Source organism: Narcine bancroftii, chromosome 2, assembly GCF_036971445.1.
Source record: "Narcine bancroftii isolate sNarBan1 chromosome 2, sNarBan1.hap1, whole genome shotgun sequence".
In the NCBI taxonomy this organism is placed as follows: domain Eukaryota; kingdom Metazoa; phylum Chordata; class Chondrichthyes; order Torpediniformes; family Narcinidae; genus Narcine; species Narcine bancroftii.
In genome coordinates this window covers 230,698,455-230,724,371 of record NC_091470.1, presented here as the reverse complement: position 1 = coordinate 230,724,371, position 25,917 = coordinate 230,698,455, and the positions used below count along the sequence as shown (strand labels likewise).

The following is a 25,917-nucleotide window of genomic DNA, read 5'->3' as shown; positions in this document are numbered from 1 at the left end:
GAAAACCCTCCACCTTCATCACAAATTGCCACTGATAAGAATGAATCAGCCCCCATGAAGTAGTAAATATTGCAATAACCTGGTCTTAAAATGAGGAACTGCATTTCACATGACTAAAATAAGACACAATCAAGTATTAAAACTTGCAGTTTAAAAACTAACTATATGGCATGGTTGGCATAGCTTTTTTTTTAAATATAAAAATTATGAATGTTTTTTTAAATTTTAATTTAGACAGTAACAGGCCATTTCGGCTCACGAGTCCATGCCGCCCAATTTACACCCCATTAACCTACACCCTCTGTAAATTTTGAATGGTGGGAGGAAACCAGAGCCACTGGAGAAAACCCACAGACACGGGGAGAACGTATACAAACTCCCTACAGACAGCGCAGGATTCAAACACTGGTTTGGTGTTTTAAAGCTCCGGTTTCCTCCCACCATTCAAAACATACAGAGGGTGTAGGTTAATGGGGTATAAATTGGACAGAATGGGCGTGAGCCGAAATGTCCTGTTACCGTGCTGTATGTCTAAATTAAAATAAAAAAAAATGCATAATTTTTAATAATAAAAAAGAAATAGCTGGGTATGTAATTAGAACTGAAATTTGTTATAATCATTCAGATGACAGTGTATTTGATTCTTGATTTATTGCAATACCTAGCTTATGCTATTAGTGGAAACCATTTTTTTGATAAAAGTTAAATCATCTTTTTATTGCATGGTTGCTGATCTATTATATCACTGGTTAAAATATACAACTTGTAAGGTGAAATATTGAGATGAATAAACACATTATAATCATCTCCAAAACCCAGAAGTTTTTCTCAACTAGTTTTGTATTAAACAACTGGAACGACCGTTACTTCAGTGTTGTTTTGTTCTGCTGAGATTGTTATTACTCAGAGATTCAATTCTTCTTATTTAATTAATAAAAACTCAGAAAATGAATGCACCATTATTTCAGAAGAGTGTAATTCAAGAAAAAGGATGATTAATCAGGAAATCCAAGACTAAGGATCCTTTAGAGGTGATTCAAGACAGAATTTTCAGTTTGAGGAACATATTTGGAGAGCTGAAACCAAGGACTGAAATAAAGACAACTATATTTGTATGAAAGGAAAATAGGCTCAACTGAAATGAAGTCAAGAAATTTAAGTATGCATAAACATTGGTGAATACTTAAATAAATGTTCACAATACTTATCATTGAGTAATGAAAACTATAGAAAAGGCTTTAATTACGCCCAAAGCTGAAGATGGCATTTGTTTGAAATAAAAGTCTAATAATCTCAGAAAGGATAGAGATATCGGAAAACAGAAAAGAAAAACAAAAATTATAAATGAAGAAAATGAAATATAACTAAACTTGCAAAAAAAAGTACATTGTGAATGCTTCGACAAGCTTGTGTACAGAGTAGCAAAAGTGAATATGGAAGTTGATTCAAGGAAATTTATAATGGAGAATGAGGTGATGGTAGAGTTGCTGAATAAATCATTATGCATCTTCCACAGTGAAAGACACTAAAATTCCAAAAAGCAGGAGGTATAATGGAGGGGAAATCTCTGTGTGGTATCATGGAAACTTGGACAATGTGGGAAATCGTGTTGCAAGGATACAAAAACTCAACAAATGGAGGTAAAATGAATGGGTAAAAAGATGGCATATGGAGTAAACTGCGGAAATGTGTGCAGTTTCCCACTTTAGTACTCCAAGTTAACATGCAGGTACAGTGAGTGTTTAGAACAAATAGAATGATGAGCTGTATTACAACCTGGATGGACAATAGAAGTAGAACAATTTTGCTGCAACTCCACACCAAGATCATGTTCCAATTCAAGCTTGTCACATATACCAAGATGCAGTGTTGGAGGCTGTTCTGCAAGCAGACCAGTCAGATGTCTTACCCATAGAACATGTTAGACATAGTACAAAGAAGCAGAGATATCAATGGACTTGGAGCAAAGGCAGCATTATTCTGAAATTTATTCAGTGAAGAACGTGTGGCTGGGATGGGAGGAGTCACAACTGGAGTATTGCCTAGTTTTGGAGTACTTATTTAAAGTATATATTTGCCCTGGCAGCAATGAGAAGATTTACCCAATTGGTTCCTGGGATGATCCACATTCAAAGCTGACAAATAGACCTTCAGATGAGAGAAACCAAGGATAATGGGGATCAGTAAAATTAAGTTGTTACTATTGATCAGAGCAACCATGAGCTTACAGACTGGGGAAGCTCAGTCAGGCAGCCAAATAACATATCCCTGCTGCTAATTCTTGTGTTTCCTTGAATGGAAAGCACTAAATTTAATTACTGAGTAGTTTCTTACCTGTTTTGTACAAGAAAGTCAACTAGGTGGAGTGAAGTTCGGTCAGCAGTTCGCACTGCAAAATGAAGCACCGTTTCTCCTGGCTCCTATTTGGAAATAAAGGTTCACAATAATAATGTGTACTTCAAAATACCAACAGTCCCACTCATAACAGGCTCCAGACTCCAATGCATTAAGTTAAAAACAGGAATCCCAAGTTGATGCTGGTGACTCACCATCAGCTCCGGTCCTTGTAGCTTCTTCCAGAATACAGAGAGAAACCACTGATCAGTTATGAGGATTAGTTATTTATGACAAAAAATGTTTGTTGTACCTCAAAGAAGTTGCTTCAGGCAGTTTTTAATAGTATAGAACATATGGTACAGGAACAGACCTTTTGGCCCATATGTCAGCACTGAACAAGATGCCCTTTAAACTAAAATACTGCTTCCTGCCTTATTCCTGACATACTCATGCGCATCTCCCTAGAAGCCTTCTGAAGCCTCCATGGATTATATCTTTTCCACCACTACTCCTGCAGCCCGATCCAGGCACTTACCAGTCTCTGATTATTAAAAAAAGCCTTGCACATCTTCCTTAAACTAGTATGCAATATTTTTTACCTGGGAGAAAGATTTTGACTGTCGACCTATCAATACCGCTCAATTTTATAAACTTCTATTGGGTCATCACTCAGCCTCCAATGCTCCAGAGAAAATAATCTGAATTTGTCTAACCTCTCCACATAGATCAGACCCTTGAATCCAGGCAACATCAGAGTAAATTTCTTTTGTACCCTTTTCAAAGCCTCCACATCCTTTCTGTAATGAGGCGATGAGAATTACACACAATGCTCCAAGTGTATCCTAACCGAAGTTTGATGTAGCTGTAACATGACTTCCTTGCTTTTACACTCAAATCCCTGCCAATGTATGTAGAGCTCGTCGAAAGAACCAAAGACTTGTTGATCCAAACCAAGGCTTTTATTAGCAAAAGACCAGAGCTCTTCACAGGTGGCCGACCAGTCCGGAATGATCCGACCTGGCTAGGGACACAACCCTTTAAGGCCCAGACAATAGGTGTGGCTTAGCTCTCAGCCAATTGCTGTAAGCACAGCCTAGATACAGTAACTATATACACTATGTACATTGGTGATAGATGTACTATCACAATGTATACCCTTGTTCACTCATCCCTTCCCACTAACTGCTCCTCGGTACTTACCCGTGACCACAGGAAATGCTACACTCCCTCACCATTATTTAGGGCCTCAAACAATCCTTTCAAGTGAAGAACCACCAAGCAAATCTGCAGGGGTCATCTACTGCATCCAGCACTCTCATTTTGGCCTTCTCTACATTGGAGACCCAGGACACAGACTGGGAGATGGTTTCACTCTGTCCACAGAAATGCAGAGATCTCCCAGTGGCCAATCATATCAATTCCACGCCCCACTTCCACGCCAACATGCCGGTCCATAGCTTCATGCACTGTCAAACCAAGGCCATCCGTAAACTGGAGGAGCAACACCTAATATTCTGTCTGGGAAGTCTCCAACTGGATGACACTAACATCAACATCTTCGATTCCATTAGGTCAATCACCTGTCTCCCTCTCTTCCCCATCCCTCTGTCTCCTTTCCTCCAGCTCTCCACTCACTTCCTCTCCATTCAGAGAGTAGTTCCCTCCTATCACTTAACAGGTTTTTCTCTTGTGCCCTCCCACTCATATCCACTTATAAACACGAAAATCTGCAGACACTGTGATTGAGTAAAAACAATGCTGGAGAAACTCAGCAGGTCAAACAGTGTCCTTTATATCACAAAGATAAAGATAAATAACTGATGTTTCACACTTGAGCCTATGATTTCCTGCCGGTGGGGCCTCTGCTCCTTCCTGTGTGCTTCCCCCACAATTTTATTTGGGTCCCTGTCTGTTTTTGGCTCATACCTTAATGAAAGGCTCAGGGCAAAAACATTGGTTATGTATCTTTATCTTTGATACACAAAGAATGCTGGATGATTTTCTGAGTTTCCACAGCATTTTCGTATAAACTTACCATATGCCTTTTTTAATCACCTTATCTATCTGCCAAGACCCTTGATCTATGGACTTGAACCCCCAGATCCCTCTGAGGGATCTAGCATTAACTGTTAACTTTCACCTAACATATCACTTCTCAAAATAAAACACCTGAATTAAACTCAAATCTGTTACTTCATTACCCATAACTGTAATTAATCTAGTCCTTTTGCATTCTTTAATAGCCCAATATTGTCCACTGCTCAACCAATATTTTTGTCGTCTGAAAACTACCCACATAGCTTTTCATCCAAGTCATGTAAATGGATTCCCATCATTGATCCCTGCAGAAGAGCACTTATTACAGACCTCCAGCCAGAATAACACTCTTCCAACACTACCTCTGTCTTCGATGGGGCAGCCAGTTTTGAATCCAAACTATTCATTCACTGTGTATCTTTTGGATCAGCTGACCATAAAACTTGTCAAATGCCTTACTGTACAAAACATCCACTTCCCTACCCTCATTAACCACCTTTGTCATCTCAAAATGTTTTCCTTTATTTGGCCTTGTGCTCCAACAGTTTTAAATTTGTAATCAAACAATTCACATATGATTCATGTCCACATGCAAATTTTATTAAAAGGTATTTGTGTACATTTTGGTTTGAAAATGTAGAAATTACAGCACTTTTTAAGACATAGTCCCCTCATTTCAGGGCACCATAATATTTGGGACCTAGCAATGGTATGTTCATTAGTCACTGCTGTAGTCTGTGATTCATAGACATAACCAGGTGCTGAGTATCTTCTCTAGTGATGCTCTGTCAGACCTTGACTGCAGACATATTCAGTTCCTACTTGTTTCAGGGCTTGTCCCTTTATGTTTTCTCTGCATAGAAGGTTAACTCAATTGGATTTTGACATGGTTATTCAAGAATTTTCCACTTTTTAGCTTTGAAAAACTCCTTTGTTACTTTAGTAGTATGTTTGGGATCATTGACCTGCTGCAGGAAGAAGCTTCGTCCAAAGAGTTTGGAATCATTTGCTTGAACCTGAGCAAATAAAATGTTTCTATACATCTCAGAATTAATTTTGCTACTCCTATCAGCAGTTACATCATCAATGAAGTGTGCCAGTATCTGTGGCATCCATACATCCCCAGGCCATAACATTCCCACCACGTTTCACAGATGAAGTGATATGCTTTGGATCTTGGGCAGTTCCTTTATGCCTTCACACTTTGCTCTCACCATCACTCAGGTCCACAAGACCTTTTTCCAGATTTCTGCAGGCTCTTTTTAAATACTTCTTGGCAAACTGTAATCTGACTATCCAGTTATGTGACCAACTACAAGATTGCATCTTGCCTCTGTATTTCTGTCCATGAAGTCTTCTGTGGGCAATAGTCATTGTCACATCCACACCTTCCTCCTGAGGTGTGTTTCTGATCTGTCGGACAGGCATTTGGGGATTTTTCTTTATTATAATGAGAATTCTCTCTCATCAGCAATGGAGGTTTTCCTTGACCTACCAGTCCCTGTGCAGTTACTGAGCTCACCAGTAAGATATTCTTTATGATGTTTGGTACTCTGAAAATTTGGGTGATGTCTCTTACTGTTTTATTCTTGTTTTTCCAGACACATAATGGCTTCTTTGATTTTCAATGGCACCTTTGGTCTTCATGTTGAAAAATAACAACTACAGACTCCAAAAGTAATCAAAGCAAGCCTAGCTTTATTATACCTGCACCAATGAAGCAATAAAACATTCCCAAGTACTCACAAACACCTGCAAAGCCAAATATTCCAATCATATGGTGCCCCGAAATGGGGAAGCTATGTATAAAGAGTGCTATAATTTAGACATGGGCAAACCAAAATGTATGCAAATAACCATTAATAAAATCTGGAATGTGCACTTTAACCACATGTGAATTGTTTGAATACAAATTTAAAACTGTGGAGCACAGAGGTAAATTCACAAAAAATTGTCTCTTTGCCCCATTATGGAAGGGACAGTATCTGATCAAGTTTGTGAGATATCACCTGCAGCTTACAAAGCCGCATCGACTGTCCCAAATCTGACCATATCTTTCCACATGTGAGTAAACCCTTTCCCCGAGTATCCTCTCCATTAGTTTCCCTACCATTGATCTAAGGCTCCCTACCCTATAATTTCCTGAATTAACTCCATTTCATTTCTTGAAAGAAATCACAACAATGGCTACTCTCCATTCCTCAGAGACCCTGTCTGTTGCTTGTATCAATACAAAAATCTTTGTCAAGGCCCCAGAAATCTCCTCACTTGCCTCTTTCAATAACTTGGAGTACACCCCATTGAGCCCTGGGGATTTACCCACCTTAATGTTCTTCAAAAGACCCAGCATCATCTTTTTTCTTGATTTCAAAATACCTCAGCATTTTAACATTCCCCTCAACATGTTCCCTTTCACTATCCACCAAGTCACTTAGTACCTTGCACTATTTCTGTGACTCCAAGCATAAATTTCCTCCTTTGATCGGGAGTAGTTCCATCCTTTCCCTATCCTTCGAAGATTTTAAACACAACCATGAAATTCCTTTAATTCTCTTTAATCCTACTCGCCAAGGATATTTCATGGTCCCTTTGGCCTTCCTCATGTCCTGCTTGATCTCTTTCCTGAAATTCTTATATTCCTTCAGAGCCCTCTCCAATTTTAGCTTCCATAAGCTTGCATATGTTTCCTTTTTTTCTTTTTGACTAGATGCAAGACCTCTCATCAAAGGTTTTCTTAGCTTTCTATCCTTGATCTTCCTCCATATTAAAATAAGCCAATCTTTGTATCTAATTAGCCGGTCCTCAAACAAATCCCAGATGTCAGTTGTAGGCTTGCCCAGTAATAGTTGCTCCCAATAAATTTCTGCCTCTACGTCATAATTTGACCCCTCCTAATTTAGTATTTCCCATGAGGTCCAGGCTTAGCCTTATTCATAACTATCTTGAAAATTGAAGAACTGTGATATCTATTCCCAAAGTGCTCTTCCATTGAAATTCCAATCACCTGGGTAGGCTTGCTTCCAAGTACAAGGTCTAGTATGGCTCCATCCCTGATTGAACTATCTATATGAGCCATTCTCAACAGGGACCCTTTTACCCTACCCCCTTCCCTCATGGGCCACAGCACATTTTAGGAAAATTCTCGCTTTCTTTTCACATCACGTAACAATTTTTTTATGTAGCTGATGGAGAGAAGTCTGGAAGAAACCAAAACTTGACTGCCTCATAGGGAAAGGGGCCCCTAAACTTTGAGCAGACTTGGGTGGGGAGGGAAAGGGGGGGCGGGGAAGAAACCATATCTAAAAAAAAGGTTGAGAATGGTGGATTCACCCAATACTTCAAAAAACACCCCTGCCTCATCTAAGCATCTGGTACTACGGAGATTAAAATCTCCCACTATGACAACCTTGTTGATTTTACACTTTTTCATCATCTGTTTGCATACCTGTTCCTCTATCTCTCGGTAGCTATTCATAGTGTGACAGAGTATATGGATATGTTTTTGGGAGATAAATTCGGAAAGGTTTGTTAAAGTAGGTCACATACAAACACTTTAAAACAGATCTAATTTGAAATACTGGAGCTGCTGTCTGGAAGAGAGCTTAATGATGTAATAAAGTCAAACAGGCTTTGTGTGTGTGTGTGTGTGTGTGTGTGTGTGTGTGTGTGTGTGTGTGTGTGTGTGTGTGTGTGTGTAAGAGAGAGAGAGACAGACAGACACACACATACAGATCACTTGGCAGTGTTAGAACCAGCAGAAGTAGCTGGGACTGGAACAGGACAAGCTGGCAAGCCCGAGTGGAAGACGGTCTGGTCAAAGTCCTTGTGGTTCATGCAAGAGGAGAGGACTGGCTGTCTAATGTTTCACTTGGAATAAGAGAAACAAAAAGGAACTCTATAGTGACCTGAAAGAAAGAGGTTATCATCTGGAGAATCCTGAAGGAGCAAGTTTCGTCAGCAAGACACTGACGTGACTGATGAAAGTACATCAGTTGTGGATGTCCTGGAACAACAAATATCTCTCTGAAAACTGACAAAAACATTCCTGAGTGATAACCATTTACCTTTCAAGCACCAAAGCCTGGTGACCTTTATAAAAGTTAAAATTTTGAGCATGGTACAAGAATAGCCTACAACTAGCGAACTTGCAAGAATGAGAAATGAGATTGGACTGTGAACCAAAGAACTTTTCTGAACTTACACACACGTGCGCTTAGAATTAGAAGGGGGTTAAATTAGGTTAAGTAAGTCAATAAAGTTAAAGTACGATTCTATTTTCATGTTTAAAGATAATTAAAAGCAACTTTTGTTTAAGTAACCATTTGTCTTGGTGAATATCTATTGCTGCTGGGTTTTGGGGTCCTCTGGGCTCGTAACAATAGGCCTTTAATATAGTCTGATCTGAGTGAGTGTATCTTTCTTATTTTTGATATCTACGATACTGCCGCAGTGGATAAGCCCTCTATTGTGTCACCTTAGCGTAGCTATGACATGCAACCTGATTGTAAAGCAATCCCTCCACCTCTTCTATTTCCTACTCTATCCTTTCTAAAACATTAATTCCAGGAATATTGATCTGTGTTTATTCAACAATAATAACTGACTTACAAACGATCTCACGCAAGTGTTTGCTGCAGGTAAATATTTGAAAATAAGATGGATTTTAAAATGCTTTTCTCTGGCTCATTGAACTTCCTCTCTTCACCCTCCCTATCAACGTCTAACCTCTTTACTGCCCTTTCCCTGCAGAGAATACCACTAACTCCCCCTCCCACCCACTAAATCTAGTTTAACCTGACCCATGTAGCACCAGCAAATCTGCTCCAGGATATTGGTCCCTCTCCGGTTCTTACTCACTGATGTTATACCCACCCAAACTGACAGGTACTGTGCAATACACAAGTGCTGGAGAAACTCAGCAAGTTACACAGCATCTTTAGGAAGTAAAGGGTAAGGTATGAATAAAAAGCAGATAGGTGGGATGCAGAAGAGATGTAGGGGCAGTGAGAGGAGTACAGGTCAACAGGTAATAGGTGAATATGGGTAGGAAGGCAGAAGAGAAAAAAAAGGTGATGGGATGGTAGCTCTCTGAATGGAGAGGAAAGGGGGTGGTGAGCCACATGAACAGAGATAGAGGGATAGGAAGAGAAATGCAGGGGAGGGTTTTTTCAGAAACTGGAGGTTGATGTTAATGCTATCTGGTTGGAGGATGCCCAGACAGAATATTCAGTACTGTTCCTCCAATTTGTGGGTTGCTTCAATTTGGCAGTGACTGAGGCTATGTCGGTGAGGGAATTGTGTGGAATTAGGGTTGACCATTGGGAGGTCCCAGTTATTGCTGCAGTTTCTCTAGCACGTTTGTACATTGCACTACAATCTCAGCATCTGCAGACTTTCCTGTTTAACTCCTCCAGCTACTGTGCTCATTCTCCCTCCACCCCCATAAATCTCATCATTATTTCTGGTCCTTTTGAGCTAATCTTCCTGGTTCAGTGTCCAGTCATCAAGCAATAAATATCCCACCAATTTCAGGCCTAGGAATCTGAAAATGTAATCAGTTGCTCTCCCAGTCTCCTGATATTTGTATCGCTGTACACGCTCCAGTTGAATCAGGGCAATAACCAATACTGGAAAAGTGGAAAGTCTAATTCATATATCTTCATGAACACATTCCTTCCAGGCCTGTGACAATCACTTGCACCACCATTTTGAATAACAGCAAAATATAGGGCATAAATTCATCCAACAAAGCCTATAAAAAACACAAAAGTTACAATATATTAAGGCATCTTTTTCAAAATTACTAAGTGCTATCAAACCATAGCTGTCAGCAGAAACTTCAACCATATTTTCGAATCAACTTAATTAACACTAGGATACAAACCAAGAATATAAGCTAGATGTACCAAGATAGATGCAGTTAACAAGGTGAAGTACAAGAATTCATTTAGGTTTAAAAATTAGCTAAAAAAAAATTGCAAACAAGGTATGGAAAAGTAGCAAAATGATGCAAGCCTGTGTAACAAAGTTCCAACTAAGGAGGAAAACTCATTGCGTGCAAATGGGAAATGCCGTGATGTGGGAGAAGTGTTTGCTTCAATAGTACTAAAAAAAATACTCACCTAGAAATTTGTGCAAATAGGGGTGTATATTTCATTTCCACACATAGCATCTTAACCCCTCCCAGCTGCAGAGTGAAAAATAACTAACAATTTCACCATTGAATTTGACCATCCAGAGACTGAGCCAAAGATTTTCTGTTGGGAATTGTGTTTCCAGACATTATTCAATTTCTGCATCAGACATTGATGTGCTGGTGCAAGTCATTGAGTACCCTGGAAACTAAGTAATGTTCTCTTAAACAACAGATAATTTCCAGGGAACACAAGGAATTACACCAGTAACAGCAAACATGAGCTGACGTTGGCTACCTTCAAAACAACCTCATTTTAATTCCACTAGCTCCTGAGCAAGTCTTAACTCCAGTTTGAGAACTCTGCTCAAAGAGGTCCCCTTACTTACCTCCTCTCCTTCATGGGAGTTAAATCACAAGGTGAGTTGCATCATAGTTTGATAGAATATTTGCAACAACTGCAATGGATTGGTGATCTAGAGTAATTGTATGATTGATAGACAACACTCGACTTTGAGCCAGAAGGGACAATAATGAGACCATTAAACCCCTTGAAGCATGTTCCAACAGCCTGAAAATTATTTAAAATATTCCCACCACCTTTTCCACTATTCCATTCTTTTATTTGACATTTTATTGATAAATAAGTTGTCCCATTGGGCACTTCATTGTTCTTGCTTATTTTGGATTTCCTCAGTAAAGAGCAGAAGGAACAGGCAGGCATGTTGTCCAGGATGCCATAGACATAAACTTACTGTTTCCACAGAGAACATTCATAAAATAGGTTTAATTTAAGGCACTAACAGATTATTATATAGACAACACAAAAATACAGATTTATCTATCTTTTCACAAGGTTAAAAAAATTTGAAAAGCCAATGAAGTACCATTTAAATGCAAACAATGTTGTTGTAACCAGCTATTTAAAAAAAAAAGTAGTTGCACAATCATTGACTCAATCCTGCTTTAATATCTTGAAGAGCCAGAAGAAATTAAAGAAAACAGGTGAAATCACTCCTTGAATAGGAAAATGAAGTGCAGTAATTTCTGTCTGATTAACAGACAAATAGAATATGATACATAACCATCCTTCCAAGGCAGTATTCCTTAATATCAGAGAGCTAATCACTCACCTAATATGAAATCCTTGGTGGATGGCTTTTGGAACTTAGAGCTAGAGCTCTGGCTTTTCTTGACCAGGATTAACAAGGAGAGGTTTAAATCCTGTATGCTTCACGACATAGAAGTGGGACTGTTTTTACTTAGCCCTATTTGTAAATGTACAACTTTTATAGTTTATCTAGCTAAATGTCTATTTTATAGAACGAATTGAGTTTGAAGATGTGCATGTCTCAGGCAGAGTTGAAATAAAAGTTTTAAAAAATATCAAGTTCACCATCAAATTCAAACCATTTACAAATTGCATACTGGAGGCACACTGAGACATGCCACTTCCAGCAGGTAAAAAAATTAAAAAGTTCTCACCTGCCCAAGATCAGGTATTGGTTCCATTAGTTCAACTCCCTCTGCATAGACTTGAATTAGTGCAAGTAAATCTCTGGATTTCACAGATTCTAACAATTCATTCATCTTAGCTGAAGAAGAATTGCACAACCTTCTGGCAAACTTATGATCTACATATTTTGCATGGATGTATTCTTTACGTGCTGTCCTGTTTAAATTAAACAAAATGATGCAGCTGAAAAACAGTTTTATTGAAATGAAAGAAACATCCAACAATTGCTTTGTATTTCAGTTTCTTTTATCTGTGCCTCAGCTAAAAAGTAATTGTTCATCGCAAGCTTCATTTCTAATGAGCACCTACTCAGGCTGTTTGTCAGCCAGGTTGAAAGTGACAGAATTCTTTTGATTTAAATGCAATAGAACACTTGAAGATTTATTATACATTTTAATGCAAATACCATGAATTTAGTTCTGTATTCCAGCCACAGATAGAGCTAGGTGCAATTTCAGACTCCAACCAAGGAGTCGGTGCAATTGGATTTTACTTCTGAAGAAATATCCAGAACAGTGGTAACACCAGCATGGTCTAGAACCAGGCATTTTTAAATTTATTTCCAGACATCTAAAGAAATAATCTAAATAAATCATCCAAGCTAGAATTCTAGTAATAAATATCATCACTGAATAAGGTGGATGCATTGAGACTAATTTAAGCAGTTTCCACTTGGACTAGTTTAAAGCACTGGCGAGAAGTAATCAAACCATTCAGGTTTACTGAAAATATCACTTTTACATTTATTCCAATGCAACGATGCTACAAATATCAGAAAAAAAGAGAATGACTAATATAATCTGACTGAATACATATTGATTTAAAAAATCTCATCAAATATTTAGAAGATCCATTGTAAACTATCAAATTGATTGATCACTGCAAAGAACTTAGGAGATCAGTCATTTAATTTGATGGGTTCACTTTACAATCTTCATGTGAAAGCTATGCCACGTCATAAAATATCAGTCGGGGTTGACCATCTCTTCAGGAAGCAATATACAAATTGCATTGACAAGGCACTTGAAAGATAAGCAGAGAGAGAAAAATAAAAGGGAGCAAGATACACAAGGTTTGAAACAGACAAAAGGGTGTCAAGATTGATGGCGGCAGAGATGCACTGATAGCTATTTTGGTTGGGGACCAGCCATTACAAATATCAGAAAATGAAAGTGACTTGCACTTTGGAAAATGTACCACCTGGGAATAAGGGCATGGTTGGGATTTCACTGAAGGACAAAGGGATGGTTACCATAGTTGGGGGAGGGGCCTGGCATGCAAGGCAAGTGGCTAAGGCAATTGGGTATGGAAAGAATTGTGATTTTATTGATTTGGGCTGAAAGCAAAGATATGGGGACTCCCAGTGGTGGAAATTCAATGTGACAAGGTGGAAAATAATTAGGCTTATCAATACAGAGTTAGACTGGGAACCCTGTAGTTATGTCCCATTCATTTTTTTTTAAAAAAACATAATCCTCCCCCCAAAAATGGTGCATTGCTGTTGTACAAACCAGCAGAGCAAGGAGCAAAAACACAGCACTGCCCCAAAGGGTTCTTCTGCCTGATCCTAATGCCAAAGGTGCTAGACAGACTTTAAAGGAGCTGACCTTTTTTTTAAAATCCTGCAACAACAGGGTCACTTCATTTGTATGAATATATAAACCTAAAATCATTTTACATTATTTTCAGTCACATTCTTTGAAAACATTTAAACATCACTGCATCTGCAGGTTCCTCCCCCTCCATGGAGCTGCATGAAAGACCTAACAATAACATTATAGATAATTAACCCCCCTTTCCCCAAGTTTACAGATAAAGCCTCTGACTGGGATAACTCTTACGAAGCAGGAATAAGGAGATACTTTAAGGAGTCACCCCAAAGATGAGTGGGATCAACCAGCTCTTACTCCTGGGCAACTTTATTCAAACAGTTGCTATGAGCAAAGCACGGGCAAAGCACTCCTCTGACTGAATTGTGTTACCTCTGAGAGCATTTACCTTTTACAGTTTTAAAAGGATATATTTTACCTGTTATATTCTTTTTTTTAAATTATTTTCCTCGATTTTTTTTGCCGGTTGCTTGAAGCTGCTAGGGGTTTTACTGTACACAACTCCTTCAAAGTCATATCAATTGTAGATAGGATTGTAAAAGACACTTTTGGCTCATTGGCCTTCATAAATCAAAGTTTGAGAACAGGAGTTGGGATGTTACATTAAACTTATACAAGATAGGCGGCAAGTTAACCCAATGTTTTGACAATTCCAGCGACCTGGGTTCAATGCTGTCTGTAAGGAGTTTGTACATATTATCAATGTCTGTGTAAGTTTCCTCAGGAGGCTCCAGTTTACTTCCACGCTTTAAAAATGTATGGGGGCTGTAGGTTAATTGAGGTATTTGTTTGGGCAGCATGTGCTTGTGGGCCAGAAGGGCCTGTTACTGTGCTGAAAGGCTAAAAGTAAAAAATTTCAAGACATTCTTGAGGCCAAATTTGGAGGCATGTGTTCAGTTTAGGTCAACAACATCAACATACAGGAAAGAAATCAATAAGATTGAAAAAAGGAAGAGCACATTTACAAGTTTGTTGCCAGTGCCTATAAGAACATAAGAAATAGGAGCAGGAGTAGGCCATCCGGCCCATTGAGCCTGCTCTGCCATTCAATGTGATCATGGGTGATCTGATGATTGGCTCATTTCCACCTACCTGTCTTTTCCTCATAATCCCTTAATTCTCTTACTATATAGAAAATGACCCAACCTTGTCTTAAGTATATTTACTGAGGTAACCTCCACTGCTTCAATGGCAGCAAATTCTAGATTCACCACCCTCTGGGAAAAGCAGTTCCTCTTCATCTCTGTCCAAAATTTTCTACCTTAAGTCTTGAAGCTGTGTCCTCTAGTTCTAGTCTTCCCTACCAATGGAAACAACTTACCTATCTCTATCTTATCTATGCCTTTCATAATTTAGTATAAGATCCCCTCTCATTCTTCTAAATTCCAGTGAGTACACTCTCAGATGACTCAATCTCTCCTCATAGGCCAATCCCTTCATCCCTCCAATCAACCTGGAGAACCTCCTTTGTATTCCCTCCAAAGCCAGTACATCCTTCCTCAGGTAAGAAGACCAAAACTGTACTCAGTACTCCAGATGTGTCTTTGTACAGTTGCAGCATAGCCTCCCTGATCTTAAATTCAATCCCTCTAGCAATGAAGACCAACATTCCATTTGCCTTCATGTTAGCCTGCTGCACCTGCAAGCCAACCATCTCAACATCAGCAGACTGCAATCGCTTTTCATTTAAATAATATTCTGATCTTCCATTCTTCCCTCCAAAGTACATAACCTCACATTTACCAACATTGAACTCCATCTGCCAGACCCTTGCCCACTCACTTAACTTACCTAGATATCTCTGTGGACTCTCCATATCTGCTGCACAATTTGATTTTCCAGTCAATTTAGTGCCAGCAATACTCTGTCCCCTTCCAGATAGTTTATATATACTGTGAACAATTGCGGGTACAGAACTGACCCCTGCGGCACCCTGCTCACCACCAATTGCCAACCAGAAAAACACCCCTGCACCCCAACTCTCTGCTTTCTATTGTTTAACCAATCTTCTATCCACGCTAATACATCGCTCCCAATTCCACGTATCCTTATCTTCTGCATGAGTCTTTTATATAGCACCTTATCAAATGCCTTCTCAAAATCCAGGTAAACAATGGCAATCTGTTCCCATCTATCTATCATGCTTATAATATCCTCAAAGAACTCTAGTAAATTTGTCAAACAGGACCTACCTTTGCTGAATCCATGTTGCGTCTGCCTGATGGATCTATTTCGCTCCAGATGCCTTGCTATTTCTTCTTTAATGTTAGCTTCAAGCATTTTCCCAACTACAGATGTTAAACTAACTGGCCTATAGTTCCCTGCCTTTTGCCTACATCCTTTTTTTTTGAATAGTGGCATGAGATTTGCCGTCTTCCAATCCACCAGGACCTGCCCAGAGTACAGAGAATTTTGGTTAATTATCACCAAAGCCTCGATAAACTTCTACCATTTCTTTCAGTATCCTGGGATGCATTCAGGTCCAGGGGATTTATCCATCTTTAGACCCTCAAATTTTCTGAGACTGACCTCTTGAGTGATAGCTATTAGATCCAGGTCCTCACCTCCCTTCACATGTATAACATCTGTCTTTGGCATATTCGACATGAATATTAGCACGGTTGGTGTAGCGGTTAGCACAATGCAGTTTCACCACCTGCCTGCAAGGAGTTTGTATGTTCTCCCTGTGTCTGCATGGGTTTTCCCCGGGGCTCCTGTTTCCTCCCACTGTTCAAAAACATACCGGGGGTGTAGGTGAATTGGGTAGCACAGACTCATGGGCCAAAATGGCCTGTTACTGTGCTGTATATTTAATTTTTTTTTTAAATAGTCATTCAAAGCCTTAGCCATTTCCTCATTACCCAATATCAATTCTCTCTTCTCATCTTCCAAGGGTCCAAACTTCACTTTAGCCACCCTTTTACACTTTATATAATTATAAAAACGTCTATTGTTCATTTTTACACTTTATGCTAATAATTTCTCATAGTCTAACTTCCTTTTCTTTATTGTTCAATTCATGGTTCTTTGTTGCTTCTTAAAAGTTTCCTAATCTTCTGGTTTCCTACTGCTCTAGGTAACTTTGAATGCACAAGCTTTTAGTTTGATGTTCTTTGTTATCTAAGGCTGGCTGCCCACACCCCATCTTGCTTTTAACTGGAATACACTTTTGTTGAGCACTGTGAAAAATCTCTGAAAGTACTTCCACTGTTCCTCCACTGCCCCTGCATATAGTCTGCATTCCCAGTCTACCCTAGCCAACTCCTCCCTCATTCCTTTGTTGGTTCCCTTGTTTAGGCATAACACACTGATTTTAGACTGAACTATTATACCCTCCATTTTTTAAGAGAAACTCAATCATACTATGATCACTCTTTCCAAGAGTTCCCTTACTTCAAGATCAGTCATTTTACCTGTCTTAGTGCACAGGATCAGATCCAGGATAGCATGCTCCCTGATAGATTCAGTAACATGCTGTTCAAGAAAGTCATCCCATATGCATTTTTTGAAGTCCTCCTCAAGGTTGCTTCGACCAACCTGATTCACCCAATCTATATGCATGTTAAAGCCCACCATGATAACTGCTGTTCCATCTTTACATGCCTCCAATATTTCTTGGTTTATTGCCCATGCCACTGTATTATTATTGGGTGGCCAATAGACAAATCCCACTAGTGATTTTTTCCCCCATTTATTCTTTCTAATCTCTACCCAAATGGATTCAACATTTTGCTCCTTAGATCTTGCATCATCTCTCACTCTTGCCCTGATGTCATCCTTCATTAAGAGCACTACCCCACCTTCCTGTCTGTCCTTCCTTATTACATGATATCTTTGGATATTTAATTCCCAATCCTCTCCACCCTGCAAACACGTTTCTGTAACGGCCATTAAATCATACTCCTTTGTACTGATTTGTGCCGTAAGTTCACTGACCTTGTTTCAAATACAGCAGGCATTTAGATAAAGTGCCCTTATACCCATTGTGCTTTTAAAATCTGGTAATCCTTGTCTCTTTTGCACACAACTTTTATCCCCTCTACTCTTACTTTTCTCTTTTTTAACTTGTGCTTTTACTTTTTCTACACTCTGCTCTTTTACTTCATCATCCTTCTCCAATCTGTTGAATCTATCCCCATACTATTTAATTTAAAGCCCTAGGGAATGAGTTAAACGGAAAGATTGAATAGGTTAGAATATTCCCTGGAGCATCAGAGAATGAGGAAAGATTTGATAGAGGTATATTATATAATTATGAGGAGAATGGATAGGGTAATTACAAACAGGCTTTTTCCATTGAGGTTGGGTGAGACAAAAACTAGAGGACATGGATTAAGGATGAAAGGTGAATATTTAAGGGAAACATTAGGGGAACTTCTTCACTTAGAGGTTGGTGAGAGTGTGGAATGAGTTGCCAGTGGAGATGGTGGATGCAGTTCGATTTTGATATTTAAAGAGAAGATTGCATGGAACATAGATTGGAGGGGTATGGAGGGCTCTGGTTCAGGTGCATCTTGATGGCATTCTGAGGAATAAATAGTTTGGCACAGACAAGATGGGCTGAAGGGGCTATTTTATTTTGCTATGGTTTTCTATAGTTCTGTATTCAAAGAAATAAGATATAGAATTTAACTCAAAGCACTGCTCATAAAATAAGAGTAGAAATGACTTTTATTGTTGTTGAATCACCAACTTACACAAATGTACTTACATATCACTATGTGGAATAGGCTTTGGTGATGGATGTGGCAGACTGGCTTCCAGAATTTCATTAATACTGGTATTTCCTACATTCTTGGCCAGCTGGAAACAAAACATAAGTTTCTGTTTTGGTTTATTCTAAAAGTCAGACATTATCTCAAAAGAAGAATGATTAATTAAATCTAACCAATAAAAATGCCCCCATTAGAATTTGAAAAGGCCATGTTTATAGCCTCCCTTTGCAGAATCCATTGGCTCTACACAAATTAGGAATAATCCAAGTTATTACAAAAGTGTGTATTTCCGGACTTTTAAAGCTTTCAAAATCCGTAGCTTCAAATTCCAGTGCATAGTTAGTACAACAGTTGATTTCTTTTTTAGAACAACTATTTCTACCTAATGGTATGAAATTTTCTGATGAGAAGAGAGTCCATGCAGAGAAAAAAAACCCAAGTTATTTGTCGAGTCACCCCCCCCTCCCCTCCCTTGTGTGGGCTGTAGAAATGGTCATTTTAAATAAAAGGCAAGAAAAATGGAACATATTGTAATCTGTGAGATAGGACAAAAAATAACAGCAGAGTAAGAGATGGGAGCTGCACACAAGGCTTTATGTAACAAGGAAACAACACAATCTAATTTTCAATAAACTCATGTGTTAAATAAATATACATGTTGAATGGACATATGGATAACACCAGGAAAAGCTGACCCACCAACAGAGATTACAGAGTGTCTGCTTGGAGGGGAAAGTGAAAGGATGCATAACAGATCACTGTTTGGTCTACCAAAGTTAATCTGCCATTGGAAATAAAAGTACATATACTTATACATTGGTACTGTTAAAAATTTTCAAGAGTAGATTCTTTGGCTTGGCTTCGCGGACGAAGATTTATGGAGGGGGTAAAAAGTCCACGTCAGCTGCAGGCTCGTTTGTGGCTGACAAGTCCGATGCGGGACAGGCAGATACAATTGCAGCGGTTGCAGGGGAAAATTGGTTGGTTGGGGTTGGGTGTTGGGTTTTTCCTCCTTTGCCTTTTGTCAGTGAGGTGGGCTCTGCGGTCTTCTTCAAAGGAGGTTGCTGCCCGCCAAACTGTGAGGCGCCAAGATGCACGGTTTGAGGCGTTATCAGCCCACTGGCGGTGGTCAATGTGGCAGGCACCAAGAGATTTCTTTAGGCAGTCCTTGTACCTTTTCTTTGGTGCACCTCTGTCACGGTGGCCAGTGGAGAGCTCGCCATATAACACGATCTTGGGAAGGCGATGGTCCTCCATTCTGGAGACGTGACCCATCCAGCGCAGCTGGATCTTCAGCAGCGTGGACTCGATGCTGTCGACCTCTGCCATCTCGAGTACTTCGACGTTAGGGATGTAAGCGCTCCAATGGATGTTGAGGATGGAGCGGAGACAACGCTGGTGGAAGCGTTCTAGGAGCCGTAGGTGGTGCCGGTAGAGGACCCATGATTCGGAGCCGAACAGGAGTGTGGGTATGACAACGGCTCTGTATACGCTTATCTTTGTGAGGTTTTTCAGTTGGTTGTTTTTCCAGACTCTTTTGTGTAGTCTTCCAAAGGCGCTATTTGCCTTGGCGAGTCTGTTGTCTATCTCATTGTCGATCCTTGCATCTGATGAAATGGTGCAGCCGAGATAGGTAAACTGGTTGACCGTTTTGAGTTTTGTGTGCCCGATGGAGATGTGGGGGGGCTGGTAATCATGGTGGGGAGCTGGCTGATGGAGGACCTCAGTTTTCTTCAGGCTGACTTCCAGGCCAAACATTTTGGCAGTTTCCGCAAAGCAGGACGTCAAGCGCTGAAGAGCTGGCTCTGAATGGGCAACTAAAGCGGCATCGTCTGCAAAGAGTAGTTCACGGACAAGTTTCTCTTGTGTCTTGGTGTGAGCTTGCAGGCGCCTCAGATTGAAGAGACTGCCATCCGTGCGGTACCGGATGTAAACAGCGTCTTCATTGTTGGGGTCTTTCATGGCTTGGTTCAGCATCATGCTGAAGAAGATTGAAAAGAGGGTTGGTGCCAGAACACAGCCTTGCTTCACGCCATTGTTAACGGAGAAGGGTTCAGAGAGCTCATTGCTGTATCTGACCCGACCTTGTTGGTTTTCGTGCAGTTGGATAATCATGTTGAGGAACTTTGGGGGACATCCGATGCACTCTAGTATTTGCCAAAGCCCTTTCCTGCTCACGGTGTCGAAGGCTTTGGTGAGGTCAACAAAGGTGATGTAGAGTCCTTTGTTTTGTTCTCTGCATTTTTCTTGGAGCTGTCTGAGGGCAAAGACCATGTTAGTAGTTCCTCTGTTTGCGCGAAAGCCGCACTGTGATTCTGGGAGAATATTCTCGGCGACACTAGGTATTATTCTATTTAGTAGAATCCTAGCGAAGATTTTGCCTGCAATGGAGAGCAACGTGATTCCCCTGTAGTTTGAGCAGTCTGATTTCTCGCCTTTGTTTTTGTACAGGGTGATGATGGTGGCATCACGAAGATCCTGAGGCAGTTTACCTTGGTCCCAACAAAGCTTGAAAAACTCATGCAGTTTGGCATGCAGAGTTTTGCCGCCAGCCTTCCAGACTTCTGGGGGGATTCCATCCATACCTGCTGCTTTGCCACTTTTCAGTTGTTCGATTGCCTTATCAAGAGTAGATTATAATTACACTAAATCAAGAGTAGATTATAATTACACTAACTCACCAAGAGTTCAGAGGTTCCTAATTTATCCAGTTCTAGTGATTGTATTCTGGAAATATGGACTCCCATTTCTCGGTGTATGCCCGAACATTCTATACATGTCAGAATTCCTAGGTTAGTTGACAGCCAGGTGGGATCTGCACAAATACAAAAAATTGTATTCATTAAAAAAAAAATCCTTCTGACAAAATATTAGAAAATCGACAGAAACTTTGAAAAGGAAATGTAACAATATTTTAAAGATGACCACAGTGTGTTAACTTTAATAAGACATTCATTTACTTCTGCTCTTTTAAATTTTCCTCATCATAACTATGCAGTGCACTCTGAACATAGTTGATACCACCAGAAAGTTTAACTCACTCTAAGTTGTTCTCCTTTTCCCTGACAGGGAGAAGGTGGACAGCATATTTTATCAAAATGTGCCTTACACAACTTGATGTGCCATGTGATTTCTTCCTTGGTAAAGGAACCCTAACCCTAATGAAGAACCAGGCAGAGAAAAATCAAACAAGTTTTCATATTATATTGTCATATTTATAATCACTCCAAGGTGCCACAAAGCTCTAAATATTTGTCTATTAGTAGGATCAGTTTAGAAAATAATAAATAACATCAGAAGTTCCCAGGTTATTTAAGGATTCCATTACTGAGAACTGTCCTTCAATTGATTTTTCTTTATCAGAAATATGTTTTCTATAGCTATCCATATCATATTATTCTATACACACTTGCTCTCCTTACACTTGCAATAATTATTTCATGAAATATCTTTTAAAACTATCGATAATTAAACTAAGGATACATGTACATTATCCAGTTTTATTATAAACATATTATCATCTTGAAAAATCCATTAAAAAATTTATAGGAGAAGCTTGAAGTCAGATTTGTGTAAATCAGGCCAGCCCCTGTACAGATACAGACATTCCTGCAATTGCAAGATTGGCAATGCACACCTTAAATTTCATTTTTGTCCACTGTTAGGTCTGCTTTGTTCATGAATGAGTGAGACAAACACCAGACTGAGTCGAAATCAGGGTTCTTTGTTCTTTATTACCGGATTGTAACACTTGCAACTAACCAGGTTAGTTGGAGAATGCATTCTGCCGTTATCAGCAAAATGGTGATTTTTTATACCCTTGGATACATGCTTAGAACATCATCATATCATTACTTGTCCAATGACTAAAACTGTTGCTATCCTTTCCCTGCTAGCTTCCTGCCTCTCAATCCATCAATGTCTCTCTTATCTTGTAAGTACAAGGATGCATTCACATCTTGTTACAGCCCTGTACAGGGTAACTCCTTACACATTCCCATCTCATGATGTTTTACCTTACACCACCAACCCCACTTTTTAAATAGATTATTTTCTGCATTTTAGCAAACCAAAAGTGACAAGGGATTTTTTTTTTTATCCAAGCAAGCAACTAATTTCAAAATATTCCTACTATTATGGTTGGTGGAAAGCAATAATTTGGCTTGTAATTTAAGTCCAATAAGAGATTAGACGATAACAGTCACTGTCACTGCACCATTTTCTGTTTAAATGTCTACAAGTTTAACTGGTTTCATCTTAAGGAAAGTGATTTTATTGGCATTTTCATAATTATTGGAGCTCTCATCATAAGTACCAGAAAAATATGCAGTAGTAAAGTTATTGGCATGACTCCATAACTTGCTTTGAACTGAGGCTTCCAGACAATACAATGGCATGTCCCCGGGAAAAATTTAATTTGTAACTCTGTTGGAGAAAGCAATTAGGTACAAAGGAAATACAAGGATTTTAAGTGAAATGAGGAAACTGGTATTCAGGAAAATGAAATGCACTATGACATGGAAATTTATAACTGAAACATAAGTAAGAATGTCTGACATTATAATGTATTTACTTTGTATAATTATGTCCCCAATAAACAATTTCTTTGTGTGAGGCTGATGTTGTTTGAATGAATATAAACAAGTCCTTGCTTTAGTGTTTTTTTGCTGTTTATCAGTAAACAGTCTTACTATGTTCACTGGTTATTTCAATGAGGTGTATTTGTTGTTAACTGAATTTGAAATGCCATTACATATCACTAGTATTACCTGCAGGTGGCAGCATGCTGACGACAGTAACAAAAATATTTAAACTGAAGTAACAGTTTAAGATCTGAATAAAATACAATTGTTCTTGACAGTCTTTTGGGGCACTGCAACCTCTCACACACTACATGAGAATACATTTATACATCTGAGGAATGACATGATAAATTCACAGCCAGAGGATGTGCAGCAGGACATCATAAAATTCTGGAAGAGAGTGGGTGGATGGGATGGGGGTGGGGGGGGGGGGGGGGAAGAGGGGTGGGGTTAAGGGTTATAAAAAACAGCAATATTGGGGAGGGCTGGAAATAAACAAAGGGGGAGAAACAACGGGGACTGAAAGCAAGTTGGTCACAAAATTCCAAGAAATAATTCTGGTGTCACTTCACAAATAGCAAGTAGATGACTATTTAACAATTGTACACTTTCTCTCTGTCTTAAAGCTAAAGTAGAGCTTAATCTATAAATAACTAATACACAATTAACAGAATAGATAAATTAGATGAAAAAAAATCATTTGTCCTGTCTCCAAGTGTCAAAGCAACTTTTCCTGAAACCTCTCCCCCACCAAGAGCATCAGTGTTTGCAGCGTTTTCAAAGCATCATGGTGTGCACAGAATAAAGAAGTTTCTTCAGTTGTTCTTCCAAATTTTATTAGATTATGAAACAATCACGAGCAGCTCATGTAACAAGGGGGAAAAGAGAGAAATTAGGGAAGTACAGGTAAATAGTCAGAAAGAAAGTGTTGACAGGATACTTGGAACCTCATCTGAAGGCAAAGTTGACATAATTTTATTGAAAGGAAATTATGGTTGACAAATCTAACTGTATTGTTAACCAGCAGAGCAGCTGTAAGAAAACAATGGGTGTAGGGCAGTTGGATTTTTAAAAGATGCCACAATAACAATCTTTTATCGTGTAAAATAAAAGATCATAGGATTAGAGATAAATTACTGACCAAGTAGTAAATGAGACATTTTCAGATTAATCAGATTCTGAAAATATTAGATTCTTGAGTTAAAGGGAATCAAGGATCGTGGGAATAAGACAGAATGTGAAGTTACGGTAGTGCCACACTTTATTGAATAAACTATCAGAAAAAAACCATACAAACTGATTTCTTTGTGTGAGGCTTATGTTGTTTGAATGAAAATAAGCAAGTTCTTGCTTTAGTATTGTCTACTGTTTATCAGTAAACAGTCTTATTATGTTCATTGGTTATTTAAACCTGGAGATAGGCACAACAGTGAGTTTATCTATTATGTCATTAACTGCAAAAACAAAGAACATTTAAGAAATATTAAAATTATCTTAAAATTTTCTTGTTAAAAATTATTGTTTTTATTAAGTACTCCAAAACAAATTATATTCAGGTACTTTTCAAATGTCAACAGCAGTGTAGGGAATCCCACTAGATTGGCACACCAAGCTGTCCCACAAAAAAGCAATGAAATAATAACCAGTTAATTCACAATTCAATGATAGTGGCCAAGAGATAAATATTAGGCAGGACATCTGTTCACTCAACATAGAAACTTGGGTTGTTTTGCGTTCACTTGGGAGAAAACAGATTCTTAGTGCAACAACAGATCCATAAAAACAATAATCTTTGACGGGGCAGCATTCTCTCAATATTACACTGGAATATCCTTGTTCCTGGAGTGGGACCGAAACACAACTACCTTGCTCAAAGGTAATAATGCCACAAACTAAATTGCAGCTGACAAGAGAAACAATAGCAGCTTTCTACCTGACCTTTCACAGTGAGCTTGGATTTCTCGATACCATCTGTAAATGTTTTGAGAAATATTAAAAATCATGCTAAAAGTATCTACTTGCCAAGGGATAATTATGAAACATTTTAAGAGCATAAATAGAACAAAGCTTCCTTATAGATTGAGCATTACTGCAGCAATTCTTCAGTAAGCCAAATAAAACAGGAAGGATGACTGCTAAATTTGAGCTTCAGGAAGATTGTACTAACTTTAGAGTTTTACATTGGATTAATTTAGATGGTAGGCAGTGCAGAACGCAACCTATTAGTATTCAAAACCAAAGAGCCAACTACAAATTATTACAAGATTACTGCAAGACAAAACTTAATTGCCTTGGGCTTGGATTTAAATCTGGGTGAAATTAAACAAAGTGACTAATTATTTTTTTTTAAAACACAACATTTTTCAACATCTGCTCAAAAAAACTGCAGAACTATTCTAATAACACATTAAATGTTTTAAAATCAATACATAAAATGAATAAAAACCTGGAGCTCCACAATCACAGCAGACATCATTGCCAGGCATCCTCTGTACATCTTCTATGATTGCTTTGGTTAGATCTTCTATGCTATTCTCCCCACTGCTCTGCTCTCCTCTAAATGCCATGTTTAATGCTTCTTCTTTGCTGTTGGTTAATACTGATATCCATCTGTTTAAAAATAGAAATGATTTAAACACATCAGAAATTATATCACCTCAAATGTATAATCAGATCAAAAATAGATTTCTAAATCTGAACAACTTGTTTGTGAAAATATTGGTTTTGTAGATTTTCTTCAATTCTTTCCAGATTCAAGCAACATCTTATCTCCCCACTCACAGAACTTACTTCCCAAAATCTTGATTCCATCCTAATTATCTATTGGCTACATAACTCTAGATGCAGGGTCAACCTTCACATACAAACAACTCTAGCATTTGATTTGAACCTTCCACTGTATCTGAGGTATCAGTCACCTCAAATGGGTAAATTTGATTCATATGAACAAAGAGATGACACATATAATTTTTAAACTCTATGTCAT

At 38.8% G+C, this 25,917-nt stretch overlaps 1 protein-coding gene across 16 annotated transcripts in view; it reads right to left on the bottom strand.

The window, feature by feature from the left end:
• Positions 1–25,917, bottom strand: part of LOC138755133 (arf-GAP with SH3 domain, ANK repeat and PH domain-containing protein 1-like) — a 479,430-nt gene that overhangs the window by 54,012 nt on the left and 399,501 nt on the right. For all 16 annotated transcript variants that reach the window (XM_069920508.1, XM_069920497.1, XM_069920511.1 and 13 more), the window contains 5 exons: positions 25,378–25,541; positions 21,030–21,163; positions 18,345–18,436; positions 11,993–12,179; positions 2,335–2,420 (listed from right to left, as the gene is read on the bottom strand). In XM_069920508.1, coding sequence (XP_069776609.1) covers positions 2,335–2,420; positions 11,993–12,179; positions 18,345–18,436; positions 21,030–21,163; positions 25,378–25,541 — 663 coding nt within the window. The remainder of the gene's footprint in view (positions 1–2,334; positions 2,421–11,992; positions 12,180–18,344; positions 18,437–21,029; positions 21,164–25,377; positions 25,542–25,917) is intronic.